General features: G+C 34.0%; 1 protein-coding gene across 22 annotated transcripts in view; it reads right to left on the reverse strand.

Moving 5' to 3' along the window:
• Positions 1 to 21448, reverse strand: part of TRDN (triadin) — a 462763-nt gene that overhangs the window by 127376 nt on the left and 313939 nt on the right. For all 22 annotated transcript variants that reach the window (XM_058307371.2, XM_058307382.2, XM_058307378.2 and 19 more), the window contains one exon: positions 16330 to 16377. In XM_058307371.2, coding sequence (XP_058163354.1) covers positions 16330 to 16377 — 48 coding nt within the window. The remainder of the gene's footprint in view (positions 1 to 16329; positions 16378 to 21448) is intronic.

Here is a 21448-nt window from a genome sequence, read left to right on the forward strand (position 1 = left end):
GCTGCATGAGCCATTGTAACCAACAGAAAACAGTGGAAGTGATGCTGTGTGACTTGCAAAGCTAACCTAGAAAAGGCCATGAAGCTTCCTCCTGCTTCTCAAGGGACACATACTCTGAGGAAGCCAGCAGAGAAGCCAGTAGTCCAACTGAGACTGCCATGCTGGAGAGGCTATCTAAAGACAGCTCAGTCAACAGCCCAAGATGAGCTCCTAGCCAAGAGCTGGCATCAACCGCCAGCTACCTCAGTGAGCATTCTTGGATATCCAGGGGTTGATGACTTTGACAACGATTTGCAAGCCAACATTTGGCTGATGGCAATCACACGAGGTACTGCAGCACACATGGCTCACCTGATACTTCTTGAAGTCCACACCCAATCAATCATGAACAAAGTAAAATTAATTATTTTACACTGTTTTTGGAGTAGTCTGTATCCAAAATAATACATGGAACGAACAGTCAGCTAACAAACAAAATATTGTATCATGTGACAAGTTCTCCAGTGGAGTTATATAGATAATAGAGAAAAAATTCTACTTTTAAAATTGGGGAAGGTTTTCATAGTGAAGATGTCATTTGGTTTTAGGCTTGTAAGTTGAGCAGACTTCACAGGGATCACCACGTTAGTTCTTTAATTGGATGGAAGATATAAATCAGGTAAAACACCCGAGGATGACTCGTGGTATTCTTGCTTGGTATACAGAAGGATAATTTTCCATTAACTGAGATATGAAATACAGTGTGTAGAGCTTTGGGAAGGAAGATATTATTTTGCTTTGAATGTATTGTGTTTGATGTGTCAGTAAGACAGCCAAAAAGGAAATATCCAATAAGTATTTGGAAATAGAGGTAAAGTGCAGATTATACGCAGATATTGCAGAAACAAAGCAGCCTGAATTCTCATTTATAAAGGAAGATTATCAACATACCTAGTAACATGTTTTTTTTTTAATGCCTGCAAAATAATATTATTGTCTTTGTTTACAGAGTTTGACTTGACCTGATAATTAAACTAAGTCTACAATGGCAAATAAGTTAGAAAGCTAGATGTTTTCTTAATTATATATGCAAGATGAAAAATAAAATAGAGTGATATCCTAGGTTATAACTTTTTCCTTGACTGTTTCAAATCCAATCTCCATATAATTTCCCTGTATTGATAAATCATTCATGTGTTGGCAATAACCATGATTTTATAAATTTTGATGCACTATTGCCAGACGTTTAAAAGTGATTCATACATGCTGTGATCAAAACAGCTATTTAAGTAAGTTTTAAATAATGTACTAGAAACCAGTATATTATTTAAATAATGTACTAGAAATAGTACAGAAACTATTTCTTTTGGGAGAATAAAAGGTCAATAGCTGTAGCAATTTGATATTGTTTATGAATTCCAAAAAGAGATATTGAATTATATTTGTAAATTGGCTGTCCCTCCAAATATATAAGATTATTCTGGATTCAAAGATTTCACTTTTACTTCATTAAATAATGATTGAGGCTTTGATTGGGTCACATCAGGAGGATGTTGAATCTCCACCCCCTTGGGGGGTAGGGACTCTCAGAAAAATACACTGCAAAGAAGGGAGTTTGGAGTTTTAATGCTCGAGCCTGGGAAGTAAGAACACAGAGGAGCAGAGAGAAGGCTCGATGAGACACAGCAGAGACCCCAGGAAGCGAGAAGAGCCATTTAGTCTACAGCTGGCTTTGTGGAGAAGGCAGAGCAGCTGAGCGCAGAAAGAAATGAGCCCCAGGAAGAGAGGAACCCAGGAAGCTGAAGCCTTGCAGACATAGGCAACCATCTTGCTCCTACACATGGCAACAGACTTTGGTGAGAGAAGTAACTTATGCTCATTGGCCTGGTAACTGTAAGCTTATAATACCCAAATAAATACCCTTTATAAAAACCAACCGATTTCTGGTATTTTGTATTAGCACCCTTTTCCTGACTAATATAATAGCCATAATTCAGTACATTTTTTAAGTTGAGGTCATAAAAATACTTAACCGTGGAAAATAAACACAAAACAATTTTGCTTTTTCCTCTAATACTACTCTGTAGAAGATTATATATACATGTTGAAATAACATTTCTTTTTATCAGAACAATAAAAAATTCCCCCATGAAACTGAAAAGACAAAAGACTGAAATAATAAACAATTTTCTAACAGTGGAAGTCAGCACTAGAGCTTTCTCAGCACAAAGGTTAAATGTTTGGAATCCTAACCAATGAGTACTCAAGTGGGTTTAAAGGAAATAACCATAACTAATAATACCTTTGGTCTGGATATTATTTATTATTCATTGCTCTGAATTAATCAGGTTCAATATAAATTTGTTATTAGTGACATTTTACAAAGATATTAACAAAAAATTATTCTGCATGAGTACATCCTAGCTTGATGTCAATGCCAAGAATGACTAGATTAAAAAAAGAAACTGAAACTGCAAGGCTTAGAAGTTCCTAATAGAATCATCAGTGAGTTCAGGCTCCCTAGCTGTGTAAAGAACCAAACTCAAAATTCTTTGTCTTAGCCAGCTAGCTCCACTGAAATACTGAAATAGATCACTTAAAAATTGAAAATTGTCATTATGTATTTCTTTTGTAGCGATGCCTTTTATACCTACTTTGTAGCTATGATTTGAGGTTTCTCTGGTTTGGTTTGGTTTGGTTTGGTTTGGTTTGGTTTGGTTTGGTTTGGTTTGGTTTGGTGAACATAATAGTAAGATCAAGTTACCAAACTTTCTGGAATTTTCTTCTGATGGAAACAAATATTTTAATAAGCCATATGGAAAGCTCTGACCCTAAGTTTAATTATATGTGATAATTTTTCAGAGTATGAATACTAAAGGTCACCATGTAGCATACATCAAAAATATTAAAATTTTTCCATAATGCTCTATGTTGCTTCCTAAAGTGATAGCACATTGTTCATAAAGTGATATTGTATATTGTTTTATATTTAGTATATAAATGCCTTACATGCATCTGTTGTTTTATGTTCATTTGAACATCATTTTTGATAACCAGGATTTTTCAGAAAAGCTATTTGAAATCATTCTTCTATCTATTTTAAACTAAGAGAATTTATAAATAAATACAGAAAAAAATTCTCAAGTTATCTAAATGGTTTTAAATAATATGTGGTGTTTTGTGTAATACTAATTTTGAGTGATGCTGAAAAGATGTAACCATGGTTTGATTTTTATCAGAACACTGTCCATTAATTTTGTAATTCAATGTGATTTGGCTTTGAAGCCATCTTTGACGTTCTCTTTGTTCTAATGATACATTTCATCATTGTCTATTCTGTGGGTTAAAGTACTTGGTACATGTATTTTTAATTTCTTACAATATAATTTTTTCTAAATATTTGTTCAAAAATTTCTTAAGATGTAACACTTAAAATTCAATAATACTTGTAGGTCAGTGTCTTATTTTTTTATCTTGGAATCTCATTTTTTTATATTTCTTTGTGCTTATGTCTTTTAAAATAAGATATTTTTGCAAACTGTGTTCTCATCTATCTCTGAGCAGACAATCTAAAAAGCAGAATTTCAAATATGCTTGGATGGCATATAAACATGGTTCTCAGTACTGTGAGTCTATGGTGAGGCATTTCTCAAGAATCTGTAAACAAAGTTTGAATAAGATTGTTCTTCTGGAAGTTATGCTCTATCATCAACAGATAGTGAGGAGAATTAGTGAGGCCTGAAAACAGCAACTTATATTATTGTTCATAAATTCATCTCTGCAGGGCTTCCTTCCATTACGCAAGCACTATGGAGGGAATGGCAAGCTGGGCTATGTCAGTTTGTTAAACTGACATGGGTCATGTCATAAAAATTTAAAATAACCAGCATACATAGAACTTGTTTAATGTGTTTCCAGTGATCTCCATGAGAGAGGAAGTCTTCTCCAAAGGATTTAGTATTCAAGTCTTTTGACAAGCTCTAACACCATAGTAGGCTCTCCTTTCAAATTAACTTAATTGAGAAAACTCACCTAAAAATTATTTAAGTTGCTTTTCTTTTCACTAAATTATGATCAGTTTTAATATAATGATGCTTTAGCCCATGGAGCTTGGCTGTAAGGAGTGGACTTTTCAAATATGCTATGATATTAGCAGTCTTCATTCACATTAATAATCAAAATAAGAATTCTGGAATCTACTCTTCCCAAAAGATCAGGAATAAGTGATGTGGCAGTTTGAGATTCATTATGAATTACAAAAAGAAAGCTTAGTGTTTGTAACCTGGCCTGTTCCTCTGGGTGTGAATTCCTTGATTGTGTTAAATTCAAAGGTTTTATGTTCACTTGATTGAATCAAGTTTAGGACTTTGATTCAATCACATCATTAGGGTGACTCAGTTTGAATCCCTGACCCTTTGGTGAGCTATATAAATGGATGTTCAATCAAGAACATAGAAGTAGATACACACAGAGGAAGAGAGACAGCTCCATAGACATGGCAGAGACCTCAGGAAGAGAGATGAGCCATTCGCCTGATAGTTTACAGCTGATCTTGTGAAGATAATAGAGAAGCTGAGCCTGGAAAGAAAGAAGCCCAGGAAGAGAGACGCTGTGCCAGCTTAAAGTTGAGATCAGAAGAAGCTGTGACCATGGAGCCTTAAAAGGGAAGAGGCAGGCTAAAGCCTCACAGGTGTCACCTGCCATCTTGCTTCAACACATGACAACAGAGTTTGGTAAAAAAGTAAACTTGAGTTGGACTCTTTAGGGCCTTGTAACTATAAGCTTCTACACCAAATAAATACCCGTTATAAAAGCCAACAGATTTCTGGTACTTCCCATTAGCACCCTTTTGGCTGACTAATATAAGTAATGATTTTAAAAAGTAAAATCAGAAGCTCTTTACCTGATAAAAGACCATATATGTATGGTTTTAACTTCTATTTAACTGTGTTAGGAGCTGATATAAACAAGGATCTCCTAGTGAACGAATGAGCTATTGAATCCTAAATGCACTACAAAAGAAGAATTTATTTCTCAAAGAAAATTTCATTTGCCCTGAAATTCTACTCATGTAATCATGTTCAAACTAATGTGTCAATGTTCCATGTCTGAACAAAAGAGAAAATTTACTTCAAGATTATTAATTCCTTGAGAGTAGGGCTTGGTCTTGTTCATTCCTATATCCATATGTAATGATAAAGCTGCTACTTTGAATGGGTAACCACTTTTACACATGATCCTTTTAGCCATACCCTATCTCCTGAGAGGTAGATGTTAGGTAGGTTTTATAGATGTGCTGGCTGAAGCCAAAAAAAAACATAACTAGCATGTCCAAGGTCATCAGAGTCAGAAGTTAAGGCTAAAAAATTACACTATGCTCCTCCGGTAGGAAGAAAATAGGTTATAAAGTAGGAGGCACCATGGATGGTCCGTAAATGTGAACAGTGAACTTGTCTGCATCACCAAATTACATCAAGATTCATTACTAAGCTGCCTGACCCAGGCTTCCAAATGCTATTTCTGAAGTCCTCTGGCAAATACTAGGAACTTAATAACTTTGTTGAATAAATCTATAAATTTGCCAAATTCCTGATGACCACATTTTATGAGGAAACTCTCTCTCTAATCTTTATAAAGAAGCCTAATGTAATTATGATCACATTTCATGGTTAGATATTTCCTGACTTTATAAACCCAACTAGCTAAGATATTTAAATAACACTAATACAGATAGTATCTACACAAACCAGTATTTGCAATTACAGTAACCAAAACTGTGCACTTAGTTCATTTTATTCCTTTTTTTCATACAAGTATTGACATTCATGGGATAGTTACAAAAGCAATGGTGAATGAAATTTGATAATCAAGGTAAAAGAGTCTATAAACTAATTCATGATTGCCAAATACGGACAGTCTTACTTTCCTTAATCTTCTTACTTTTTATGGATGTCTAGGCCTTAGAATAATCAGTGGGCCCACATAGCCACATTTCTCAATTTTATTGAGGTCCTTCAAATTCTAGGAGTTTTTCCTGGCTTAGACTTGCATAGACCTAGAGTTTTATGCACAAAGATTTAAGTAATTGGTTATGGGAGCCGAGTAAAGATAATACTGTAGAAAAATTTAGTGTGGAGAGAGAGAAGACCAAGTGCATTATTTCTTCTTAACTCTCATCCTCTGTCTCACCATCACCAATTTGACTTTGTACAATCACCTCATAAATGAGATATAATATTTTAGGATTTTATCCATAAAAATTCAAATAAATGTTTTTCTAATAATATTATTCTGAATGTGTTTCCTTTGAGGCAGGATAAACTAATGAATTAAATGAGCATTTATTCCTTTACAAAAAATAAATTTGCTAATCACATAACCCCAAGTTTGGTGATTGCCCCCAACTTTTGATAAAAATTTCTGATCTAAATTTTCTAAATGCCTGTGTATCATTTATACAATCTTGGATCATTTATTTATTTGAGATATAATGTATCCTTTTATATTTATAAGAGATTTATTCATTATGTATATTGTATATCTTTTGAACTTCCTTTCCTAATTTGAAATCATCTTCTACAACACTTTTTGTGGGATCTTGGGAATCACTATCATAGTTTAAGTATTCAACATGAAACTTATTTTATGAGATGGTACAAATAGAAAATTTGAAGAAATAAAATTGAATATAAGAAAAATGTTTACTTAAAGTTATTAATATAATTTACAAAGTTTTGCTCATAACAGAATATATTACATACTGAAGAAATGACTAAAAATGCATAGAAAGCCATTATTGCCATTTCGTTTATAAAAGTTTACAATTGAAAACACCAGTTACCCACAATTGTGTGACCCACATTCTTCTGTCTCCAGAGACTGTATTTTCTTCTGTTCCATTTTTTTATAGTTGCTATTTTTGCATGTTATGGACATTTTTTCTATATCTTGTGCACCATTCCTACTATTTCTTGTAGTTAAGTTCATATTTAGAGAATCTTCATGTCATTTAACTGGACGTCCAATAGCATACTTTCTTCCTGAGGTATACTTTTTAAAATTCAAGTGTAATTCAATGTACTAATAAATATTTTGTGTTATCATTTTATTATAGTTCTTTATATATCTGTTATTCATGGAATCCCTAAAAGAGTACTTTGAAATATATTTAGTGACCAATTTTTTTTTTAGGTTTTATCACGTACTTAAAAAAAAAATCTCTGTTTTAACAGTGCTTTAACCTTTGAGTTGAATATGTATATGTAAAAGTAAGTTGAAGTCTGACACTCTCTGAAAGGGTTTGATTGGGGCAAAAAAAAAAAAAAGAGAGTACAATTTCAGCAAACCAGAACTTGTTCTTCCTCCAGTGTTTACCAGTGTGGTAGTGTCTCCTCATGCAGAACAAGGACCCCAGGTCTCTTAAAGTCCCTTCACTTTGAAAGGGTATTCTAAAAAGCAGGTTCCAATTTTGCATTTTTAAAGATAAACTTGGCATATTGAATAAATATTTATTGAGTGTCTCTTGTGAGCAGGAAACTGGAAACACAAGGATGCCCGCATGGAGTTCAGTCTATGCAGGCACACATCCACCTCGACAGATTAAGTGCCATGAAGGAGGTGGATCCACAAGGCTGTGGAATCTCAGCAAAAGGACTGACAAACTCTACCTGAGGCAATGAGAGAAGACTTCACAGATGTGCTGGCATTTGCACTGAATTTTGAAATTGATGACAAAGTGTGCCATCAAAGAAGTGGAAAGGCATCCCTGACTTAAGAATGTATGAAAGCTCATGTGACTGAATCACTAGGTATAGAAGTTGGAGCAGATGCACTGAGTCAAGGCTGAAAGTCATACTGAGATTTGGTGGTGTAGGAACCTAGAGTATCCTGATATGGCATTTAAAATTGCATCCTTCCAGTGATGCGAAGTCTAAATATCCTAATCCAAACCTTTTTCTGACCTTTTGTTAATGTAATTAACAAAGTTTTGCTCATAACAGGATATATTATATACTGAAGAACTGACTAGCAATGCATAGAAAACCATTAATGACATTTTGTTTGAAAGAATTCACAATTGAACACACCAATAACCACAATCATGTGAGCCACATTTTTCTATCTCCAGAGAATATATTTTCTTCTGTTCCATTTTTGTTAGAGTTGTTGTTTTTGCATGTCATAGACATTCTTTTTATATCTTGTGCACTGTCATTACTATTTCTCATAATTAAATTCATGTTTAGAGAATCTTCATGTCATTTAATTGGATAGCATCCAATAGCATACTTTCCTCCTGAGGTATACTTTGGAAATTCAATTGTAATTCAATGTACTAGTAAATATTTTGTGTTATCATTCTATTATAGTCCTTTGTACCATATTTTTAAATATTTTCATTTTAGAATCTGAATGTGACTTTCCTGTTTGTACTTTTAAGTAGTTTGTGCTTGCAGAGAGAAGACAAAGGACATTATTCAGAACTAGGGACAAAGTGTAAATGTCTCTGGCATAGGAAACCTTTCTTACAAATGAGAATTACATAATATCAGAGCTGGAAGGTCCTCTATAAATTGCTTAGCAAAATAACTTTGGAATATGAAATAGGAACACACAGGGAAAGTGACTATCCCAATGTCACAGAATAAATTACTTGTAAAGATAAGCCTACCCCCAGGTTTTGAGATAGTTCTGTTCTCTCTTGTTCATCATTTCTTAATCATCACTGGCTTTTATCATTTAGTCCTTCTTCAAGGACCAGCATTATGATGTGATAATCCCAAATTAAGAATGTTCACCATGATTTTATTGCCAAGACTTTTTATGGGAATATGGATATTTCATATGAATAGTCTTCTGAATGGTACATTGTATTAAAAATCAAATTAAATGAAACAACCTTTTCAACATTAATGATAAAGAATTTCTTTTAACCCTAATTTTATGATTCCAAATTTCCACAAAAGATCTGAATTAAACTTTGCTTTTTAAATAATGCTTTTATATTACCTTATAGTACATTATCATTCTATGAAAAACAGATGGTAATAGCCCAAAAAATGTGCAATTAAATTTTACATTGAATTTTAATAAAGCGTTAATACTCTTCCTTGAAATGATCTGATCTAAAACATGTATTTTCAATTACAATGAGTAGAAAGAATGCTCTGATGTAAGAGTGAAAATTTCAGTTGATTTCTATGATTTGATTTCTGGAGTATGGAGCTTAAACCCCATTATCTGTTCCAGAATGTGACACGCCAATTGAATTTAATCTACTTCATTCAAGATAGTATATGTTAATTCTTTGTCCCACTCAATAGGCCTTTGTTAGAAAATAGGTCTATAAATAGCACTCAAAAATGTCTATATAATGGAAACAAATACCTCTAAAAAACAATCTTTACCTATGGCCAATCAGTTTTATAATGTAGCAGCTTGTTATAAACATTTAGTAAAGATAATAAAGGGGAAAAGAAATCTGACCCCTTCATGGTTTTAGGATACTAGCAGGAGTGAAAATAAATATTAATAGAAAATAGACATATTGGCAACCCAATGTCCTTGAGCTTGTGGAAGGGTATGTTTTTGGATGTTGTTTGGTAAACACTACAATACGTTTTCACAGGTTATTTTTCAGGAGGTACCAGAAATTGAACCTAGGACCTTGTGCATGGAAAGCAGGTGCTCAACCACTTGCATTACATCTGCTCCCCTCAACGGGTTTTATATAATCTAATTTAGAACATCATAGAACCAAATAGTTAAATAGTCTCTCTCCAAACATCTTTTTAATCTCCAAACATCTAGCTTACATATTTAAAAATCAATTTTCATGCCAAATCCTGGTTATGGCAATCAAAATTCTATGAGGAAAAATAGAATTTGCAAGGGAGTTTTCCCTCATGAAGAGAATGAAATGGCCAGTTACAGATTTAAAGATGTTTTACAGAATCATTTTGACCTAATATAAAGATGTGGCCAATGATAAATGATAAACTTTACATTGCTTAAAATTAAATTATTAATATATTAAGCATTGCGAAAAGAAATCTGAAGTATCACTATCATTAACTCTAGTTCCCAGGAAAAGCAATTCAACATTACTCATATGTGTAATCAGATTTCATTGAGCTTTAAGAAATGGTTTATATTTGCATTCCATTAATTTTACATAAAGCTTGTTGGAAGTTAAATCAAGACAAAGTTTAAGAATTATAAGATAGGTGAGGCAAAAATATATGTTGGATTTCAAAACTTAGCTATTTTTAAGAATCTAAAACATTGATAGAGTTTCCATTAAAACATTATCTTGAGAATCCTGGGAGGGTATAATACAGGGGTGTGGGCGTGACACATGGCTTCTGGGGATGCAATCTGTTCTGGTAACATCAGGTGACTTAATTTAGCCTATCTCTGCCTCCAGTTCATCTGACCTGAAAGTTGCTGAGGCTATTTGTTGGCAAGTGATGATCCCAGTGTGAAGGGCAGGGCAGTTTCCTGGAGACAATCTTACTATGGTTTCAGTGTGTTCTTTTATAAAATGCCCAGCCACACTGGGCAAAGGAGTTGTCCATTTTAGGGCAACTGAAAGGCAGACTATTTAAATGGAAACAGAAATTTGGACATTATAATGATCTTGCTGTGTGACCTGCATGTGCCAATAAAATACTGTGCATAAATAAGGGTGAAGGTTTATCAGAGAGAATATTTCATTAATAACAAGAAAACTTCAGCTTTGAGGAGAAGTGTACAACATGAATGCAGGGCTCTTAGCATCACCTCTAAATCTCACCAGCAGCATTTGCTCACACATTTTCCCTTTACTGGGCTAAAATCCATTTTAATGCTAAATGGCATTCCTACCAAGAAAAGTCTGAATCACGCAAACCAAATGTTGCTGGGCAAGAAGGTGCCTGCCCACGGGAAGTCAAGATAACCAAGCAAACTTCCCTTGAATAAGTATTGTTGTGCTGGATAGGCAGTGTTTAGATGTGTTGCTTTATTAAAGGAATCCGCGAGTGAGGAGGGCAGATAGAAGGTACAAAGGGAGGAACTAAGGTGGAATTTCCCATAAATGAGATAAAATAATTGTGAGAATAAATCTTTCTGTAATGCACTAAATGAAAAATGAGTAAGAAGTGAAATGTTTTATATCGGATAGTGAGACAGTGGAGAATTGTCAAACTTTCTCTTGAAAATATGTAAAAAGTAAAGAATTCCCATTTTCCCATGTGTTGCAGGGTTTCCATATGTGTTGCATCCTCACTTTGGGGCCAACCATGTGCCTCTTTCCAGCGCCTAGCCTGTTGTGGGCGCTCAATAAATATTAAACAACCAAAGCACAAATTATTGGCAAAAAATTTGGAATTCACAGGAATCAATAGTATTGTTATTATCATTTAACATTTATTGAGGGTCAACAGCATGACTTAGTCAACATGGGCAAATAGGTTATTTTATAATCACATAGTAAGCAAATATTTAATACAATTTATGTCAACTAAACCTTTGGTTTTACTCCATTGATTTTAAAGGCAAAATTACTTCTCTTTCTCTTTTTAAACAACTTTGACATACAAGAAATATAAACATTTGTTATTCAAATAAGTAAGCTTCTCTCAGGGAAATCATTATTAACATTCACTTGAAATTATGGGATAAATCTACAATGAGTACATGTCACAGATTCCAAATAGACCAGTGCATGCAGAAAGAATAGAAGAACCTGAGCAGGTGCATGTGGGCAGTGAGAAACTACAAAGCATGTAATAACATTTGGGTTTCACCTGCTGTTGTGACAATTTAAAACACTAGTACAATTTGGTTGGACACTATTGTTTACAGAATAGCATCAAAGACAAAGACAGACAGAAACTCTACAGTTGGATACAAATTAGCTTGTTTAGGAATTTAAAACATTTCCTAGATTAAGGAAAAATGGAACTTTCATTACACAATGTTAACTGTATTTGATACCTTTATGGTTCACATGCCCCAATTTTACCATTGGTAAAATGACTAATAATTGTGTTCAGATTTATTCTGGGTGGTTAATAGACACTCAAAATCTGTTTAATCTTTTTTCACATATATTTTTCTGACACTGTCTTGAGACTGTTTATATAAGTACAATCAATTATGCTAGTCTCCCATCTACTGAGAGCTTCTCAACTAGATTTTGAAGTGACGTTTAATTGTTGAGTCCTGCAAAGCGTAGTTGGCATTGCTGTAATGCAAATTACTGTTTAATTTTGGGATAGTTAAATAGCCATAACTATTTATGTTTTTAAAGTATGCTTTTTTCCTTAGCATGTGGATCTTAGAATCTTAGAAGTGAAAGTTCTTCTAGACCTGCCTTCCTCTAAAAAAAAATAATAACCTCGATATTCCAACATAGGAAACACACTATTTTAAAACTTTGCTAAATAGCTTCTTCTTCTTTTTTTTTTTTTACATTTGGAAGGCGCACTAGAAATCATCTAGTTTAGTTCATTGATTTTAAAGGTAAGAAAACCCAGACATGACCTAACTTTTCTAAATTTAAACACACACAACAGCCTAATTAGGTAATTGTTGAAATTTTCTGCTTTAAGTTTTTGTTTTTAATCACAATGCAATAGTTACAATTTCTAAAATTTATGTTTTCCAATATCATTGACTGAACATATGGTCACTGTTTCGGTTACCATATACGGTTTTGTTTTAGGAAATTAAGAGCATCATCTACAAAAATTATGCAATTATGGAATAAGGCATATTTCACTGTAAATTTTCCTCTCCTATTTCCATTTTAAATTGGAGGTAAAGGAAGAATTTAATCATTTATATTCTGACTTCTGAAATCTTTGACAACCTTCACTATTAAAAATTAATTTTCATTTACTAAAATACCCTCTTAGTTATATAATATTTAAAGGCACAGTTTATTGAAATATGTATTGCTTAATATTCCTTTCTTTAATAAGTCCTCCATGCTTTCATTCATCCCAGAAATATTTATTGAGCCCTTGCTACATGCCAGGCACGGGCATAGGCTCTTAGAACAGACTCTTGTTAAAGAAGGCTTTAAGTGATACAATGTAGAGGTGTGATGAAAGAAGGAAAAGGAAGGATTATTTGCAATTGATTTATTTTATAAATATTTTCTTCACTTTTTTACTATTGGACTTATATGACTTAAAGAAAGAAATTAAAAACAGGGAGATCCTGGAACCTCTAACTAAAACTCAGACATTTAAAGCTAATTTTCTCCACTGGTTTCCTTCTCTGACTCACATATTCATAAGCCACTGAATGATTCTTCACAGTGACTATTTTATTTCCCCTGGCTAGTAACATGCACTAAAGATTTATTTATTTATTTATTTATTTATTTATTTGCTGAGAAGGGAAAAGAGAGAGAGAGAAAGGGAGAGAGGAAGAGATGGACAGAGGGACAGAGGGACAGAGGGACAGAGGGAGAGAGGAAGAGAGAGATATCAAAGTGTGATTTAGGCGGGGCAGGTGAGTTTCAAAAGGAACACCAAGGCGGAAAATATACAAATAAATATGAGGAATTAAATTTTGGCAAACAAGTAAGCTGCATGAAAAAGCAACTTATTGTTTCTAAATATAAAAGTGTGTAGTAAGAAATCTCATAGGTTAATAATTTTTTCAAATCTTTGACATATCTAGGTTTTAAATGTGAGGATAACATATACTGAGGAAATGACAATAACATTAATTGTGGAAAATGGATTGTGGAGACCTCTGTATATCTTGATACTGCTAGGTAATTGTGCATGTGTGTGTGTGCTCAAGTGCGTTTGTACGGATGTGATCCTTTATTGTAGGGGCATCTATAAAGTGTTTCTTAGCACTCAAATTCAAGTATTAAGTATAATAGAAGACAATTCATTGTAAATTGTACATAAAATAGAGTGACATTTTTAGACATTCCTAGAACTTAGATGAATACAAATTCTCACTTACATGATGTGAGGTTTAGTTTACCACATATTATTAACATTGAATTCTTTCTACCTTTCACTCTATGAGCTTCTCTTAAAGTTTAGCTTGATCAATTTTCTCCAAATATAATTATAATGTATTCTGAGTCAATGAGTCTAAATATACCTATATCATAAAGTGTATTTGGAATCTATTAAGAATTAAGAAAATCATAAAGTTTTTTTCCGAATACATGGCCACAAATTAAATCTTAAATGAAAGAAAATAACTCTTTAAAGATCATTTAATTATATTTCATGCATTAGTAACTAGTTTCAGATTATATAAACTTTTGAAAAACTTAACTAAAAACTATATAACTTAGAAAGAGCAGTATATAATGTCCTAAAGTTCCATCTTATGAATAAGTATTAGAATACTATGATGAAACCTGCAGAATGACATTTTTTATGACTTATTCTCATTTTATTCCCTATTTTATTAAAACAATATACTTTCTACTTTTCACATCAGTTATTAGTTATCAAACTCCAGATTACTCCTAGATATATCACCACAAAATACACAAGGCATCTGAATACCCTATTTCCTGTGCTGTTAAAATTGAAGAGTACGAAGGCATTGTTCTACAATATTTAAAACTAAAAGGATTTACTAAATCAATTTTAAAAGACCTATTGAAAAAAATGCTTTTCTTTTACACAACCCAGAGTATAAGCTTTCAAAAGATAAAAGGTATTCCTAATAAAAATAGATTATAAAGTCATCTAGGAAGTAAGTTCACATTTTATGAGCCATTTCCATTCTTCTGACCTCTTGAGGAAACTTTATAATTTATGAAACTTACACTACCGTGCAAGAAGAAAGAAACAATATTTGATTAAGTCATTTATCTTTTAGGTATTATTATTAGTGAGGATATTTGATATTCTACTCAACCATCTCTTAATATGTTGGGGCTATAAGGGTAATCTATGTCATAGGTTAGCCATCAACATCTTTATACTAGGGAGAAAAAAATACTCTAAAGCCCAGTCAAATCAAAGTGCTTTTCACAATTTATCTCATCTGCATTGAAATTAACTTTATAAGGAACAAAATTCAAGTAACTACCACATGCATATCCAGGAATTTATCATTTTTCAAATCCTTTCACCTGTGTTTCTTGTTTAAGCACCACATCTTGTCAAATAGGCAAAAGGGGCATAAATATCTTCATTTTTTAGGAGTAAATTTAAACTCAGAGCTTTTCCTAAGTGAATAGACTGAAATTTGGATTCAGTATTCCTATCTTTATATTTTGTACTTCAGAAACTAAAAGGCCCACTTATATGGGAAAAAACTTGATAGAAACATTTTATTAAATGCCCAATTTTCAGGTAGTCAGCAGATTAAAAAATCAATTTTCAAGCTTTATCACTATGATTGCAATGTGAATTTATTTTGAAAATATCAAGGAAAGAAATCCTTAATCTCTTTAACTGTATCGATCTTATTTTATTTAGCTGAATTATGAGGGATTGAGGAATTTTATGGTATATTTATATCAGAAATTCTAAATTTCTCATATTAGGGGTTTAAATGCATCTCAAATTTAGGAGGAGAAATTATTTGGCTTTTATTCTTGACAAAATTACTGGCAGTTCTGAATTTTCCCCACCTTATAATAAATAAATGCCCAAGTGATCGGGGGTATGTGAACAGCAAAGAAAATTATTACCACTCTGAACTCTTACGAATGGTGTGATTTAACCTCAAATGTTTTACATCTAGTGTACTGTTGCATTTGTGTCAGGTATATTCTGGAGTGATAAATTTGCTATTTAAATACATAAATAAAATATAATGCATAGCTACTTTGTGGCATTATGATTTATAACATTGACATTTCAGACCTCTTGGGAAAGTCAATAACCGAAGTCACAATATAAAGTCAAATAACTTACATTTTTTGTTGTTGTCCTTAGTTTTAATTTTTGCATGTTATTTTCTAGCAAAAGAAATTGGTTTGTGGAAATAGGATTGGGTCATTATTAATTCTTCAAATTATGTTTAGTCAGGCAGTTTTAAAAACTCAAATCGAACAGAAATGCGATGTGTCTACCAGTTGCCCGGGATCATTTCCACATTCTCAATCTTCAGCATTTCTCCTAAGGGATTTAAATAGTCTCTGATTCCTGCTTTGAATTTATACTCAAAGTTTTGGTTACACAAAAGAAAGACAAACCCAGATTGCTGCCTCCTCTGCTCCCTGGCACAGGAAAACATGCAAGGGCAGGGATGTGGCACAATAGATTTAAAGGTTATAGTCTTCTGCCTGTGTGCATCCAGTGCTTTCCTTCTCATGCTGTTGTCTTTCTAAAGAAGACAATGTCAACCTCCTTCATTTTTTTTTACCTTGCTCCACTGCCTTGGTTGTTTTCTCTTCCTTCTTTCCGGGTACAGCTGCAAAGCAAATAGAAGGTTGAAATAAGAGTTCCAGAGAGAAATGCTACTTTCGTTTAAAATTTTTTAAAAAGTGTTTCAGAACTCTTTTAGCGTCAAGTAATTTTTTATTCAAAACGAGCATTTTAAAGCTTTTTCAGCTTTTCACTACTCTATAATTCAATTAAACTCAATTTTAAACCTAATCTTAAAGAATTAGACTTCTTCTGACTACTTTTTCCATGCTCTTTCCTACTTTATTCTTTTATAAGCTGCATTGATGAATAAGCCCTACAAACAACTCCACTTGACAGGACTATGATTAATTGACTTACATTTGAAGTTATTGTTAGAACAATTTGTATCTGGAAAATGTCAACTAGATGCTCCTTTAAATTCAAGCTTAAAACAGCTTAATCAATTGAAAAGACTGTGTAGTCATGCTTGAGATACATTTAACTATGAAATGAAGCTATCCCACATCACAGATAACCAAAAGAGAAATAAGAGTATCATTAGTGCATCCCCTGCACTAAGTTTTCTCTACGATTTATTGCTCTCAGTGGAGCAGTCCCTGTCTACCTATTTATACATCAAAGTAGTAAAATGTATGAGCACAAAAATTCAGTACAACTCAATGAAATAAAAACTGATTCAAGTAAAGATCATCCGAGTAGGCTTAAGAAACATTAGATGAAAGGTTGATGAGGAACTGGATATTGCCATCATGTCAAAGTGTCATCCACAGAGAATTGCAAGGGGTACTATGTGATTTTGAGGTGAAGAAATGTGACTGTCACCAACTTAACACAGTGATATGACTAAGAGTCATTCATAGTGGGACATCCAGTCATCCTGCACCTCCTGATGAGACACAATATGATGTGTACAGTATCGCTGCTGAAGTAGTCTTGCCCAAACATGCAAATGGAATCCAATCAAGTCATAGATTGAGCTTTCAGTTTACTAAAAAACAAAGAATGCTATAAAGAAACAATCAGACCAATTAAATATGTCTACAAGGTAACAGGCCTGATGCTTTCAAGTCAGTGCCATGAACAAGAAATGAAGAAAAAAAGGAAGAAAGAGGAAAAACAGAGGGAGGAAGGTAGGGAAAGAAGGAGGGAGGGATGCAGGAAGGGCAGCAGAGGGAGGGAAGAAGAAAGGAAGGGAGATGTAGTAAATTTGATATTTGATTACATATGGTTCAAAATAATACTAAGACCATTGAGAAGTTGAATATTCACGGGTTTCCAGGAAAAGGGAAAAAAATGCCAATTCCATAGTATCTTGGTTATAGCAAATAACATTCTTCCTGGACCTAAAACCTAGATATAACTTGTAATGCATAATAAATTTGAATCTCACAAAAATATTATTTTATCTTACTCAAATCATTACCCCAAAGGAATAAAAACATAAGACTCTGAAATGAGGAAAGCATTAAATTAAAGTGTAAATAAATATTTATGAGGTTCACAAGTCCCACTTGTAGAGAAATCTTATAAAAATGAAGGTATTTTAGGGTGAATGACAAAGAGTATTGTGCTCCTTATTTTGCTTTTCTTTCTAAACCTGAGTCAGTGTTAGGGTGGTGGAAGAAGGGTGGTAACTTGGCTTCCATCTTGTCAAAATGGCAGCAGTCCTAGGACACTCCTGGGTTGAAGAATTCCAGGAAGTGAATTATGACAAGGACAGAAATGTGTGGTTTAGCCAATTTAATAACTATGGTGGGATCATCTCATTACATCCACCATATTCCCTTAAAGAGCAACTGCGATTCTCATTACCCTAGGGGATCATGTGTCCTAGAAGATGCAAAGGTTTTAGAGGATACATTCCCATTTTGTCATTAATTGCTTATAAATGAGAATGCATTGTTTAACCTTGAGCCTAATTATAAGTTTAAAAATGCAAATAATTATACCTAGTGCACAGAATCATTTCAAGGTCTAGATGAAAACAATTTAAAGAGGTCAGTTCAGTGGCAGGCATATAACAAGGGTTTAATACATAGTTATTATTTTATTTACTCTGTCTAAAACATGATTATTTCCCTTTACAGGCTAACTCCTGTGATAGTTTCTTTCGTGTATCAACTTGGCTAGCTCCTAGTGTCCAGTTGTTTGGTTAAACTCGGACCTAGATATTACAGTGAAGGTCTTTTATAAATGTAGTTAGCATTTATATTGTAGATACATGGTAGTTAGCAATAATCTGTTTTTTAAGAAAGGAGATTACCCTCAATAATGGTGGTGAGCCTCTTCCAATCACTTGGAAGCCTAAAGAGCAAATATCTGAGGGTTCCAGAGAGAGAAAGGTATTCTGCCTCAACACTATACTATCTACTCCTCCATGAGTTTCCAGCTTCCTCCACCCTACAGATTTTGGACTCATAGACTGCAGCAGCACTCATACCAGAATTTCCAATCTGTTAGTTAGCCCTATATATCTCAGATTTGCCGTCTTCAACAAACTCATGAGCCAGTTCCTTAAAAAAAACTCTCATAATACACACACACACACATATATTTTATTGGTTCTTTTTCTCTAGAGAACCCTGACTGGTAAACTCCTATGTGGTTTTTCAATTTTTATTAGAAGCCAAATACTTTTTCAAAAAATTAAATTTTAAGTGTAAAAATAATACAAAGAAAAATCAGACTTCAAGGGGAAATTTCACTAAATGAGTTTGAGAGCTAAAGAATAAGTAACTAGAAAACTGAAAAATTTATCTGTCAAAAAAAAATGAACCTGGGATTTAGCACAGAAAGGCAGAAAGGTTAAAAATACAGGGGGAGGGAAGTAGACGTGGCTCAAGTGATAGAGAATCCATCTACCAAATGGATGGCCCAGGGTTTGATCCCCAGGGTCTCCTGACCCATGTGGTAAGCTGGCCCATGCGCAGTGCTGCCGTGCACAAAGGAGTGCTGTGTACTTAGGGGCGCCCCCACTTCAGGGTGCCCCATGCGCAAGGAGTGCACCCTGCAAGGAAAGCCGGTCCATGTGAAGAAAGCACAACCCGCCCAGGAGTGGCACCGCAAACACGGAGAGCTGACGCAGCAAGATGATGCAACAAAAAAGAGACAGTTTCCCAGTGCTGCAAGATAATGCAAAACAGATGCAGAAGAACACACAGCAAGTGGACGCAAAGAGCAGACAACAGGGGGGAAGGGAAGAAGAATAAATAAAATAAATCTTAAAAAAAAAATACAGGGGGAATTGTGGGAAGATGGTGTCAGAGCTGCCAGGCAGGGCTCAAGGCTCTCACAAAAACCAAAAGTTATCTGAGGGACCTGCACTGGGGGTCAGGAGACCACGACAGTGCTTCAAAACTCCCAGGATGGTGAGGGATAGAGAGACAAAGAACCTGAAACAACAAATGTGAGTTACCAAACCCCATGGTGGCCAGGGAGGGCTCTCTATCCCCGCACCCACGATATTAAGCTGGGGCAAAAACCCTGGTGCACTGCAATTGACTAAGAGGGGAACAGACTTATTCCTCACAGTCAATTGTTACAAAGGGAAAAGGATGTGAATCAGGGAGATTTTCTTCAGTAAATTTGGCCAGCAGAGCCCACTTTGAATCTCAGCTCTGACCAGACCAAAACACAAGAAAACCAAACTTGGAACACTTCTGTGGAAAGGTACACCTATGATTGGCATCTGCTGGCTGTTCTGGAAATTGCATGGACAAAAGCTGCTCTTGGTCCTCTCTGTACTGTAAATCCTGGGAGAAAATGTGCACCCCATTAATGAGTTCCTGACACTATTTTGATAACCTAAGCTGGGCAATTTTAAAGAATTTTAGAATGAGTTGAACCAAAGATCAAAGAAGAGCTGTGAAAAAAAAAAAAAAAGACAGCAGGCAAGAGAGAGAAATTGGCCATCAGAGTAAATCAACCAACATATTCAAAGACCTAGCCATCAGCAAAAAAATACAACCATACTAGGAAATGGGAAGATATGGCCTAGCCAAAAGTACAAACCAAATATCCTGAAGAGATAAAGGATTTAATGCAATTAATCTGTGATAATCACACAACTCTCCTAAATCACTTCAAATAATTTAAAGAAAATATGACACATAAAGAGACAAAGGATATTAAAAAGACACTTGGTGAGCATAAAGAATAATTTGAAAGCCTACCAATAAAAATAACAGACTTTATGGGAATGAAAGACATGATGCATGAGACTACAAACATTAGAGACATTTAAGAGGAGATTTGATTACTTGAAGACAGAATTAGTGAATTCAAAGGCAGAACATCTGAACCAGAGAAGAGAGAACAAAAAGAGAATGGAATGGAAAACTATGGAACCGGGTCTCAGGGAATTGAATAAGAATATGTAACACACAAACATATGCATTATTGATATTCCATAAGGAGGAAATAATGGAAAAAGAATAGAAAGAGTATTTGAGGAAATTATGACTGAAATTCCCCAATCCTTATGAAAAACATTAATATCAATATCCAAGCACAACTCAGCACAAACAGAATAATAGTGAAAGGACCTACCCTAACATATCTACTATTCAAAATGACAAATATTGAGATAAAGAGGATTCTGAAAGCAGCAAGAAAAGCAAAGCATCACATAAAAGGGAACACCAATATGGTTAAGTGCTCACCTTTTATCAGAAACCATGGAATTGAGAAGAAAGTGGTATGATGTATTTAAGGTATGGAAAGAAAAAAATGACCAATCAATAATTCTGTATCTGGCAAAACTCTTATGAGGGTGCATTCAAAGTCTTCACAGACGAACAAAAACTTATAGGCTGCGTTACCAAAAGACCAGAATTACAAGAGATTCTAAAGGAAGTGCTACATTCTGAAAGGAAAAAACAAGGGTGGGAGACTTAAAGAAGAGGATAGAAATGAAGATTACTAGGAAGAGTAAATTAAAGGGTAAAAAGACAAACAATAGTACAATATGATAACAAAAAGCTAAAGGACAAAATGTATGAACTAAGTAATGCCTTTACAGTAATAACATTGAATGTTAAAGGTTGGTCTCCCCCAATAAAAAGACATAAACTGATAGAATGGTTAAAAATATGAGACCTCTATATGTTCTCTAA

The sequence above is a fragment of the Dasypus novemcinctus genome, chromosome 11 (genome assembly GCF_030445035.2).
Source record: "Dasypus novemcinctus isolate mDasNov1 chromosome 11, mDasNov1.1.hap2, whole genome shotgun sequence".
Taxonomy (NCBI): Eukaryota; Metazoa; Chordata; class Mammalia; order Cingulata; family Dasypodidae; genus Dasypus; species Dasypus novemcinctus.